Source organism: Osmia lignaria, chromosome 8 (genome assembly GCF_051020975.1).
Source record: "Osmia lignaria lignaria isolate PbOS001 chromosome 8, iyOsmLign1, whole genome shotgun sequence".
In the NCBI taxonomy this organism is placed as follows: domain Eukaryota; kingdom Metazoa; phylum Arthropoda; class Insecta; order Hymenoptera; family Megachilidae; genus Osmia; species Osmia lignaria.
Window position 1 is genome coordinate 10248953 of NC_135039.1, and position 12882 is coordinate 10261834.

The 12882-nt window shown below is 42.8% G+C and overlaps 1 protein-coding gene and 1 pseudogene across 1 annotated transcript; both read left to right on the forward strand.

The window, feature by feature from the left end:
• The first annotated feature begins 3129 nt into the window (after positions 1–3129).
• LOC143305612 (uncharacterized) lies at positions 3130–7242 on the forward strand. Its single transcript, XM_076689798.1, has 2 exons — positions 3130–3327; positions 3703–7242. Exons 1-2 carry the CDS (start codon positions 3130–3132, stop codon positions 7240–7242), a joined length of 3738 nt encoding a protein of 1245 aa, XP_076545913.1.
• Positions 7243–9652: 2410 nt separating this feature from the next.
• On the forward strand, positions 9653–11749 carry LOC117608874 (uncharacterized; annotated as a pseudogene).
• Positions 11750–12882: the final 1133 nt, after the last annotated feature.

The window sequence follows — 12882 nt, forward strand, 5'->3', positions numbered from 1 at the left end:
ATAATTAGAGTAATTTCGTTTACAATAGCGATATCATATAAAAGGTATGCTCTATGGTATTGTGACTGGTTGTTACTGAGCGCACATGACTTAGATTGTGTGTCGCGCTGGGATGAGTGGATGTATGGGTCGAATCTCTCGACCAGGGTTACATTTACAGGTGAAAGAAGATTAAGTATGGAAGAAATCCAAGAAGGGGTTAAGTATTGTAAAAAAAGCAGGCTGGGGGAAGAAGAGGCTTCGCCTCGGATAACGTGGTGTGATCAAATAGAAACGCCACGGAAAGGTATTGATAGCTTATATAATTTAATCGATGTTATGTATTTGAGAATACGAGCCTCCTATGGGGGACGTAGAGTTGGTGAGGGGAAATTTCATGTTAAATGTAGACAATGTGATGTGGATTTTAATGACATAAAGATTAAAAGCATATTTTCTTGTAGGTCTCTGATTCTTTCTTACTGCCCCCCCTGTTGCAAAGCTGGGAGGGAAGGTTGGATAAAGCGTGAAGGAGGAGAGGAAAAACTGGGAAAGGTAGTTTTTAAGAAAAGGAAGAGAGGGGTTAAAACCGGGCCAAATGGCTAATTCAACGCTTAAGGGTAAGTTTTGTCTGGGAACTTGGAATGCAAGAAGTGTCAGGGGAAAACTAAGCGAGATCAAAGAGAACATAAAAAACTTCGATATCCTAGGGATAACAGAAACATGGCTGAAAAAGAAAGATAGATTTGTGATTCCGGGATATAACATAATTAGGGGAGATCTGAAAGAGGACAGGCAGGGTGGGGGTTTGGCGTTTGTAGTGGAAGAAAGTATAAAGTTTGTGATAAGAAAGAATGTAACGTGGAGAGGTACGGGAAGGGAAATTTTAGGGATCTCGGTAGAAACTAAAAAGGGTATATGGGATATTCTACTGGTCTATAGAAGGCCAGGAGAGAAGTGGGAAAGAAAAGATTGGGTCAAACTATTTAAAAATAAAAGACCCAATGTCGAAACAATTGTAATGGGTGATTTTAACGCTAGAAGTAAAACATGGAATTGTCATGTTGATAGCAAAGAAGGTACTTTATTGGAAGAGGTTATTAGAGACTACGATATGTTTGTTATCAATATAAGTACTAGCTCAAGATTGGGAACTGGGGGCAGACCGCCGTCGAATATCGACCTCTTTATAGGTTCGCATTATGCGATGGAAAAGGCAACGGTAACGGAAAAAAATGAGACCATGGGATCAGACCATCAGGTCTTAGGATTATTGTTCGGGGACGAGGAAGTATATAGGTCCACTGAAGTGGGGGGGTCGACTAGAAAGTTCAGGGTAGACAAAATAAATTGGGATGTATTCGTAACAGTATCAGGGGAGGAAGCGAAGGAATTAATGGGAAACTGGAACGAGGAGGGGTGGGAGAATTTTAGTATAGATAATAGATGTAGGGACCTCACGGAGGCAATAATTAATATTATCAGAAAAGCGGGTGGGGCTATATCAGATAGGGTATCTAATAAGAATGGTGAAAGAAGGAAAGGGAAACCAAAAAATGTTAAGGGACAGACATGGTGGGATAACGAATGCAATGAAGCCAAGAAAGATAGAAGAGAAGCAGCAAAATTATTTATTAAGACGCCGAATCAGGATAACTGGATAAATCTAAGGGAGGTGGGAAAAAGAATGAAGAAACTTATAGAAGAAAAGAAGGCCAAAGCCTGGGATGATTTTGCATCTTCAATTGACTGTTACACCAGCTCCAGGGAGGCCTGGCAAAAGATTAAGCAAATCAAAAATGGCATTGGAAAAACAGGGTGCGCCAACCTTGATGAAAAAGAACTAAACCTGCTCGAGGAACTAGAAATAGGAAAAGTATTCTCCTACGAACAAGAGGGGGCCCAGGATAAAGAAGGGCAGGGGGAAGTGGAAACCCCTGATCAATTTCGAGGAAGGGAATATGTTAGACAAGGTCAACTTGGGTTTCAGGACAGCTTTAAAGAAAGGGACCTGCAGGGAGTTCTGGACTCAGTGAGGATATCCTCCGCACCAGGAGAAGACGGAATTTTATGTCTCCTGTTAAGAAAATTGGACAACGGAATGAAGAAATGCCTATTGAAACTCTATAACTGGATTTGGGAGAATAGTTGCATCCCACAAATGTGGAAAAAAGTAGTGATAAAATTCCTGGAAAAACCGGGGAAAAAGGCATTGAGGCCTATCTTTCTGATTAACTGTATGGGGAAAATACTGGAAAGATTGGTAAAGGAAAGACTGGGGGAATGGGTAGATAAAGAGGGGATAGTAGACCACCGGCAGAGTGGTTTCATGAAAGGACGGTCCACGATGGACAACCAGGTGGCCTTGGTTACAAATATTAAGGCAGGGTTTAAAGCCAAAAAAGAAACCGTGGCAGCTTTTATGGACGTTAAATCGGCATATGATTTAGTGAACCATAAGAAATTGAAAACACTCCTTAAGGAAAGGAACTGCCCGGAAAGGGTGGCGGGATTTATAACAAATTGGTTAAAGGATAGATCTGCGATTTGTGTTCGAAAATTCCTGGAGGGAGTTAATGGCCAAATTAGGAGGGGGCTCCCACAGGGCTCGGTCCTAAGCCCATTATTATACAATATATATACGGCGGAAATTTGCAAAGGGTTGGAGGAATGGGGGGTGAGGGTTCTACTATATGCGGACGATATTGTAGTATATATCACGGGAGAAGATATAGACGAATTAAGGGAAAAATTAGAGGGGGCAGTGGGGGAGTTGTTGGAGAACCTTAAGGAGTTGGGGCTGGGTCTGGCAGAGGGCAAATCCAAGGTGGTAGTTGGCAAGAGTTGGAAACAGGGGGTTTGGGGAGTTTAGAATAAGAGAAGAACGGTTGGAGGGGGAGGCACAGGCCCTCTTTTTAGGAATTATCCTGGACAGAGCCCTCAATTTTAGCAAAAAAAGTTAGAAAAAAATTGGATATTTTGAGGTTTATAACGGGAATAAAGAAGGGGGTTAAGCCGAGTACAATGCTGATCTTTTTTAAAGGATTGATTAGATCGGTGATTGAGTATGGATTGTTTCTGTTCTTTTGGGAAAATGAAAGAGCAATGAACAGGATTATGAAGCTTCATAATGCGGGAGTCCGCACAGCTATGGGGTACAGAATAACTACCCCCATAAATGTAATGAATACAGAAGCTGGGATAATGGACCTAGAATTCAGAGCGGAAGTACTGCTAGAAAGATTTGTAATGAAGCATAGAATTAAAGGCAGGGGGGTGGTATATGAGGCCTTGGCAAGAACCCTAGTGGTGAGGGAGAAAGAGCCCTCGGAGGAGTGGGATCCATGGGTAAGGGCATGGCGTAAAGCAGAGGGGGTAGCAGAAAGAGTTATGAGTAATAATATTGTGAGGGAAATCCTAAATAAAAGACGTGACTTCGTAGAGGGGGGTGGAATAATAGTGGAGTGGGAAGTGGGCAGGCGCAGAAAAGAGGTAGAATATCCAGATGAGCAATTGATTAAAGATATTAAGGAAAACATTTGGCCGGGGCGAGATAATAAGGGGGTAATAGAAATCTATACGGATGGGTCTAAAAGGGGGTGGACAGAGGTGGTAGGCGCGGGAGTAGTAACTAAGGGAGTAGTGGGGGAATGGACGGAGGAATCGTGGTCGTTAAATAAAGTCATGTCAGTCTTTACGGCGGAAACTTTTGCTTTATTACAGGCGGTTAAGAAGGCGAGGCTAAATTGGGGAAGGGAAAGAGTTCTCATTCTGACGGACTCGGCGAGCGCCCTTAAAAAACTGGAAGGTTTCGCCAGAAGGACGGGGGATAATCCCTGGATCCAAGAAATCATAGAAGAAATCATGATTCTGGAAGAAGAATATAAAGGAAATGAAGGGGTTGAGCAGGGGAGTAGAATACCAGGTAACAGACTAGGTTTTGCCTGGATCCCCAGTCATGTGGGTATTGAGGGAAATGGAAGGGCGGATATGAAAGCGGGGGAGGCGACAAATGGGGAGGAAGTAAATAGAGTCAATGAAATGATGGGGTCGACTAGAAAGTTTAAAATAGATAAAATAAATTGGGATTCGTTTGTAACAGCATCAGGGGAGGAAGCGAGGGCTTTAATGGAAAATTGGAATGCAGAGGGATGGGAGAACTTTAATATAGATGATAGATGTAGGGACCTCACGGAGGCAATAATTAAGATTATTAGGAAAGCGGGTGGTTCTGTAACAGGTGAGGGTTCTAATAAAAAAGATGTAAGAGGGAAAGCAAAACCAAAAAATGTTAAGGGGCAGATGTGGTGGGACAACGATTGCAATGAAGCTAAGAAAGATAGAAGAAAAGCTGTAAAACTCTTTATTAGAACACCGAGTCAGGCTAATTGGATCAATTTGAGGGAGGTAGGAAAAAGAATGAAAAAACTTATAGAGGAAAAGAAATCTAGAGCTTGGGATGATTTTGCATCTTCAATCGATTGTTACACTAGTTCCAGGGAGGCCTGGCAAAAGATTAAACAAATTAAGAATGGCATTGGAAAAACAGGGTGCGCCAACCTTAATGAAAAAGAAATAAATTCGCTGGAGGAACGAGAGATGGGAAAAATATTTGCCTATGACTTAGAGGGGACTCAAGATAAAGAGGGGCAGGGGGAGTTGGAAACCCCTGTTCAGATCCGAGAGAGGGAGTATGTTAGCCAGGGACAAGCTGGTATATATGATGGCTTCGAAGAAAGGGACTTGCAGGGGGTTCTGGATTCAGTTAGGGCATCCTCCGCTCCAGGGGAAGACGGAATTTCATACCTCCTGCTAAGAAAGTTAGATAGTGGAATGAAGAAGTGCCTACTGAAACTTTATAACTGGATCTGGGAGAATAGCTGTATCCCACAAATGTGGAAAAGAGTAATTATAAAATTCTTGGAAAAGCCCGGGAAAAAGGCCTTGAGACCTATCTCCCTGATTAACTGTATGAGTAAAATTTTAGAAAGATTGGTAAAAGAAAGATTGTGTGAATGGGTAGGCAAAGAGGGGATAGTAGACCACCGGCAGAGTGGTTTCATGAAAGGACGGTCCACTATGGATAACCTGGTGGCCTTGGTCACAGATATTAAGGCAGGTTTCAAAGCCAGAAAAGAAACCGTGGCAGCATTTATGGATGTAAAATCGGCATACGATTTAGTTAACCACAATAAACTGAAAGCACTCCTAAAGGAGAGGAACTGCCCGGAAAGGGTGGCGGGCTTCATCGTAAATTGGCTGAAGGATAGATCAGCGACCTGTGTTCGAAAATTCCTAGAAGGGGTTAATGGTCTAATTAAGAGGGGGCTGCCACAGGGCTCGGTTCTAAGCCCACTGTTATATAATATATACACGGCGGAAATTTGCAAAGGGATGGAGAGGTGGGGGGTGAGGGTCCTGCTATATGCGGATGATATTGTGGTCTATATTACGGGAGAGGACATAGACGAATTAAGGGAAAAGCTAGAGGGGGCGGTGGGGGCGTTGTTGGAGAATCTTAAGGAGCTGGGGCTAGGTTTGGCAGAAGGCAAATCCAAGGTGGTAGTCTTCTCCAAGGCAAGAGATAGAAATAGGGGGTTCGGAGAGTTTAGAGTAGGAGAAGAACGTTTGGAGGGGGAAGCACAGGCCCCTTTCTTGGGAATTACCCTGGACAGGGCCCTCAGCTTCAGCAAACATATAGAACTGGTCTCGAATAAAGTTAGAAAAAAATTGGACATTTTGAGATTCATTACGGGAATTAAGAAGGGTGTCAAACCAAGTACAATGCTGATTTTCTTTAAAGGGTTGATTAGATCTGTGATCGAGTATGGCCTGTTTCTTTTCTTTTGGGAAAATGAAAGAGCATTGAATAAGATTATGAGGTTACATAACGCGGGGGTCCGTATAGCTATGGGGTATAGAATAACCACCCCTATAAATGTAATGAACACGGAAGCTGGGATAATGGACCTGGAATCCAGAGCGGAAGCATTGCTAGAAAGATTTGTGATGAAACATAGAATTAAAGGTAGGGGGGTGGTTTACGAGGCTTTAGCGAGAACCCTAGTGGTGAGAGAGGAAGATCCTTCGGAGGAGTGGGATCCGTGGGTGAGGGCATGGCGTAAAGCAGAGGGGGTAGCAGAAAGAGTTATGAATAATAATACTGGAAGGGAAGTATTAAATAAAAGGCGCGATTTTGTAGAGGGGGGTGGAATAACTGTGGAGTGGGAAGTGGGTAAGCGCAGAAAGGAGGAAGATTACCCAGACGAGCAATTGATTAAGGAAATCAAGGATAAAATCTGGCCGAGGTGCGACAATAAGGGGGTAATAGAAATTTACACCGATGGATCTAAAAGAGGTTTGACAGAGGTGGTAGGCGCGGGAGTAGTAACGAAGGGAACATCGGGCGAATGGTCGGAGGAATCGTGGTCATTAAATAGAGTCACGTCGGTTTTTTCGGCGGAAACTTTTGCTTTATTACAGGCGGTTAAGAAGGCGAGGCTAAATTGGGGAAGGGAAAGAGTTCTCATTCTGACGGACTCGGCGAGCGCCCTTAAAAAACTGGAAGGTTTTCCTAGAAGGACGGGGGACAATCCCTGGATCCAAGAAATTATAGAAGAAATTATGATTCTGGAGGAAGAATATAAAGGAAATGAAGGGGTTGGGCAGGGGAGTAGATCACCAGGTAATAGACTAGGTTTCGCTTGGATTCCCAGCCATGTGGGTATCGAGGGTAATGAAAGGGCGGATATGAAAGCGGGGGAGGCGACAAATGGGGAGGAGGTGTTTGAATATGGGGTGGTGGAAAGGGATGTGATGAGATATATAATGGAGGGTGCATGGGTCAGAAACCATGAGAGGGCAAAAAGAAAGGGTGAAGTTAAAGGGGCAAAATATTTCTCAATTGAGAATAATAATGCGGGGGCAAGGAAACCATGGTTCGATAGCATAAAAGGAATGAATAGGGGAGATTTAGTGAGATTGAGTAGAATTAGAGCGAACCATTTTAACCTGGGGGAATCGCTATTTAGGAAAAATTTGGTAAAAGAGAAAGGTTGTATTTGTGGGGCGGAATTAGAATCCATTGAGCACGTAGTGTGGGAATGTGATAGATTCATAGAAAGTAGAGAAGAGCTTAATAACTTCTTAATTGCAAAGGGATATAATGAAGGGGCGGATGTTCAGGAAATGTTGATAGGAGGAAACTTGGGGGTTCTTAAACGCATCTCCAGGTTCCTAGACAAACTGGGGAAAGTCATTTAAAAGAAGTGTATAATGGAAATGGAGCAATGCACAGGAGGGGCAGTAACTTTATGATTCGAATGTGTGTATCTATATAAAGAATGGTGAGGAGATAGAGTGTTGTGTGTAAGTAGAGGCGTACGGAAAAAAATTGTAATATAGATTATAATTTTGTATTTAGTGCGGTAATGTAACTAGGCAATATAGGGGGCACTCGCCCCCTGAAGCGCCATCTTGGGCAGAGCCCAAGAAAATAAAATACATACATACAAGGTGATAGGGGGGAGTCTCACGGTGGCAACCGTAGACAACGGACGTACGGAGAAGTGGTACTCTTGATTAGGAAGTTTTTAAGGAGGTGCTTTTCTGGGAACTTGAGTTTGCATTAGTGTTTTTTAGGGGGTTTTCTATATAAAAGTGTTCTCTTGGGGTCGCTTATTCCCGGGAAGGCGAGCCCAGGAGAGAATAGTGAATAAGGAGGGAGAGGTTGTAGTAAGGAACGTTAGGAAATTAAGGAAGGAAAGTGGAGAAAAGAAGAAAAGGAGCAAGAGCGAAGGGGAGAGAATCGTAAAATTAAAGAAGAAGATGGAAGAAATCAACCTAAGTATGGCTGATTTCGAAGCCGAATATTTAGAGGAGGATTCCGAGGCTAGGGAATTTTTTGAAATTTTTAACAGAAATAGAAAACCGTTGGTGGATACCAACCGTAAGGAAGAAGTTGCTGGAGGCCCCAGCAAGACTGTTGAAGAGGACAAACAAGAGAATAGGGAATTTGTAGCTTCCCCTAGTGAGGAGGTGATGGATCGGGTTGAGTTTGGTACCCCTGGGAAAAAGAAGGGGAACAAGAAGAAGGAGCCTACAGCTCATTCTCTGAGGAGTGTTGTGAATGTAAGGACTGGGTTTGAGGAATACAGAAAAATCAGGAAGAGGGCAGCAGAGGAAGAGACGGACAATAAAGAAGAAGGTAGTAAAAGAGATAGAAAAGAAGTCGAAGGTCTTCCAGTAGATAATTCTTCCCCCGTAGGTGGAAAACAAACGGACATACCTGTCCGGCAAGGTGCGGCGGCACTAGAGTGCGCAACGGAGGGTGAAAATATTGAAGGCGTAACAGGAAAGGATTTAATATCCTTAGGAGAAAAAACAAATAGAAGAAGAGCACGAGGTGAAAATAAACAGTTGTACTTAAAAGAGCTGAGGAGCAAGGAATATATGGTTACAATGATACTTGGAAGAGAGATAACAAGTAAATTCAAAAGAAACAATATTGTTAAGATTTATAGAATGCTTAGACCGAGGTCATGCTTTTTAAGGGGACTCAAAATGGTGGATTTTAACAAAGCGGAACTTACTTTTAGCGACATGGCGGCTGCAAACGCCATCCTTAAAATGGCGGATCAGGACGGTGCTGGATTTGAGGCTTTCCTTCCGGAACGCAAGAAAATGAGGAAAGGCATGATTACAGAATGGGAGGATTCGGTCGAAGACCTTGAAGATTTTGTAATGCCGGGACAAGGAGAATTCAAATTCGAAAGGATGAAGAAAAAGGTGTTTAAGGACGGTAAAAGTGTCTGGACTGAGGGGGTTGCGATTTTGGTAACAGTAAAAGGTGACCGTCTACCAACGGAGTTAAAAATTGGGGCGGGCCATATAGCTCTCCGTATCTTCCCGTATGTGGAACAAGTTAAACAGTGTTATAAGTGTTTTTCATACGGCCATTTACAAATGTAATGCCGGGGCTTGAAAAAGTGTCTTGTGTGTTTGGGAAGGGAGCACGGGACGTGCGATAAATCCCCAGTGTGTCTCAACTGTGGGGGAAACCATACGTCCTTATCGAAGACTTGTTGGATATATCAGAGGGAGAAATTAATTAGAAAGGTCATGGCCTATAAGAATGTGGCATACGCAACAGCCAAGGGTATAGTGGCAAATCAACTGGGTGAAAACTGGGATGAGGAAGAGGTTGGAAGAGATGGAGATAGCAGAGATTATCCCATGCTGCCGATGAGAAAAACCGAGTGGTGGGAGGCAAAAGAAGTGCTAATGGAAGATGAACTGGAATTGCTGAGGGAGGCCAAGAAGAATGTGGAGGGTGGAAGGATGGGAGCGAGAAGATGGGAAAGTGTTCCCGAAAATATGAGGAGGAGCCAGGGAGTGGGAAAAAGTAGAGGCAGGGGTAGGTTGAGGCAAGAAGATTATGCCGCGGAGAACAGGCTACCCCGCGCTCAAGGCCCAACGATCAGTGTCTCAAATGTTTTTGAGACTTTACAACAGGAGGAAGATGGGACTGCCCCTGAGGAAGCAGAATATGTTTTTGGAAATGGCCTACCAATGGAGTGAGCTATCAAAAAGATCAGTATGGTCGAACAACGAGCTCAAAAAAGGTTGATTGGGCAACTGAAAATGAAATAAATATTAGGGGGACCGGAAAGTAATGTCGTTTCTGCGCATGTCACTATTCGTTTGTCATTTGTCAGCTCATTGTTTACATCAAAGTCGTGGCAAAGATATTCTGAGGTTATAGTGACTTGTTCATTTGTAAATAATTAAATTTATAATTTTTTTTTACAATTTTGGGTGAAACGGCCAGCCAAATACCAGAAGAGGTACATATCCGGCATTGCATGCTTTTTGAGTTTCGCAAGGGTAGTAACGCAACAGTTGCTACTGTAACGACCCGTTAAGAAGACTTAGCACCTTTTTCCATTTCGTTTTTATTATTATAATTTATTTTTAGCACAAAGTGGTTAATTTAATTTTTATGTTTAAAAGAGTTTATAAAAAAAAAATAATAATTAGTTTGATTTGTATTATACTTCTTATAATAAATAAATTTCATTTAATCGATAACATAGTCTGATTGAATAAGTCGATAAGCAATTAGTCGGTAAGTCGGTCGGTAAATAGATTATCGATAAATGATCGACAAACGAATGCATACGCGCCAGCGCAACCCCGATGATCTCGCGGTGGGGTGAAATTCTAGAGTAGGGTGACCGCGTAGACTAAGGAGCAGGGGTGCTCGGCCGTCACGTGATGGGGAATTCCAGAAATTCAAAGGAACCCTATAATAAAAAAAAACGCTAAGTCAGCAGAATCTGACTATAAATAGAGGCGTTTCACGCAGAGTCAGATCAGATCTTCCCTGGCTTCGGTCAGATGCAGACAATACTCTGGAAGTAGAGGAAAAGCTTGCGCTGAATTGCCTAGGCAACTATAGAGCGCGAGATTAGCTCTATCCTTCTCTTTCAGTAGCGACGTACGAGAGTTCGGATCTGTGGACACCCTACTCATGGTACGCAACGTGTTGAACACGTGCTAATACTAAGCCACACGTTCAAGTGTAAAGAGCTAGCGAGGAGCGGAGCTCCTTGAGCAGGCCTGTATTAGCATAGCTCTGGCTAGACCAGAAACCGATTGCGACCTGTAGGTATAGTCCGCTCGTGTCCAAAGGTATCGTACAAGCTACTAGAATATAGTTTTCCAGTACTTAGTGTAACTTGGCAAATTGTACAGAGTATTGGCTGTATTCGAAGATCAAGTCGCGTTAATCATATATTTTGCACTGTATTTCATTATCTAGGGCGTACATATTATAATTTCTTATTGTATTTCATTATCTAGGGCGTACCTATTGTTATACTTAATATTATACTTACTTAGAGCAATTATAGTTAATTTACTTACTTAAATAAAGGATAATTTTTAGTTTGATACATTAATGTTGGATTTCACTCCTTAACCGCACATCACACGAACCTATAATCCCAATTCTCATTCATACGAGTCGCCTTCTTGGGGAACCGCTCTCCCTATACGTCGGTGCAGTGACGTACCTATCACTGGGTCGTTACACTACCGAAAACATTTGCGATGTTTATCCAAATGCATTAGACGTTCGTAAATGCCAAGGGTGGTTTTCCAAGTTCAAATCCGGTAATTTTGATCTTTCCGACTCGTATCGATCAGGAAGACCAACAGCGTTAGACAATGACGTGTTAAGGGCGGAAGTGGAAGCTAATCCGTGTCAGACAATCGAGGAATTGTCAAACAGTCTTAACCAACCTTGGTCGACCATCCAAGAACATTTGCAGCAGATTGGGAAAGTAAGCAGAGCAGGTGTTTGGGTCCCGCATAAGCTGTCCGAAGAGAACAAAGTTAACCGATCCACCACATGCAACTTATTGCTTCAACGGCACAATACAGAAGCGTTTTTTGATCGTTTGATCACCGGAGATGAAAAGTGGATTCTCTATGATAATCCAAAACGCAAAAGGCAGTGGCTCTCTCCAAATGAATCGCCACGAAGTACTGCTAAGCCAGGTTTACACCCCAAAAAGGCCCTTTTGTGTGTTTGATGGAGAATTCGCGGCGTTGTTCATTATGAAGTGCTAAAACCTGGACAGACTGTGAATGCAGACCTTTATTGTGAACAATTGGATCGTGTAAATAAATCTTTAATTGAAAACTGGCCCGCGATTGTCAACAGAAAAGGCGTTATTTTGCAACATGATAATGCAAGACCGCACTGCTCTAGACGAACCCTTGAAAAAATTAACGAATTGGGGTGGGAGGTACTGCCTCACCCACCATACTCGCCCGATGTTGCACCATCGGATTTCCATTTATTCCGATCGCTTCAACACTTTTTAAGTGGCAAAAGATTCGCAAATTTGGATGATGTCCAAAATGCCATCTCAATATATTTTTCCCAAAAACCAGTTGATTTTTATAGATCCGGCATTGAAAATTTGCACACTAGATGGCAAAAGGTTGTTGATAATGAGGGTGATTATATAATTGATTAGGAATAAAAGCTCGTTAAAAATTTATGCGTTTGAATTTAATGTAAGAAAACGACATTACTTTCCGGTCCCCCAATATGTTATCTGACTGAGAGAGTTTTATAGAAGAGTGCTGTTGGGTTTTTGAGTGGTTTTGTATGAAGTGTTTGCCTTTCCAGCGTTAGAAAAGAGCAAACGTTGTTAGTGTATACTTTTGTTTGTAATAAGTTTTTATTTTGTATGTTGGACAATAATTTTCGTTGGGCAATATAGGGGGCGCTTCCCCCTGAAACGCCATCTTGGGCTTCGCCCAAGAAAAAAATAAAAGGAATAGAATAGAACAGTAAGCACGTTGAAGAGACAAAAGAAGGTGATAGGGGGACTTCCGTTTCGACGGCTGAGCGGAGCGGTTGGTAGTGCGGTGAGCGCGCTGGAAATTTTGCATTGAGTGGTTTTTCATAGGGAAAATAGTTTTCCTATAGAGAAAGTGAAGTGTTTATCGGGCCTAGTTTAAAACCCGGGTAAAAAGAGTGCGGGGAGGAGACTTTGGGGCATTTTTCCTGGGCTGAGTTCTCTCGGTCCAGGAATTAACCGGAGGGGGGAGGGGATCCTCCCAAGCGGCAAAGACATGCCGCTTGGGAGTAGAAGACGAAGAATTAAGGAGAAGGTGAGGAATAAGAGTAAAAGCCTCAGCGAAAATGAAGGCTCGAAACCTGTGATAGATATGGATTTGGAAAAACCTGGAAGTGACGGGGAATGGGAGACGGAATACCTGGAAGAGGATAAGGAAACACGAGAATTTTTTGCTGGAAAAACGGTTATGGAAAAAGCACCTCAGAGGGAGCTGAGGGTTGCTAAAATTGTGGCAGAATTTGAACAG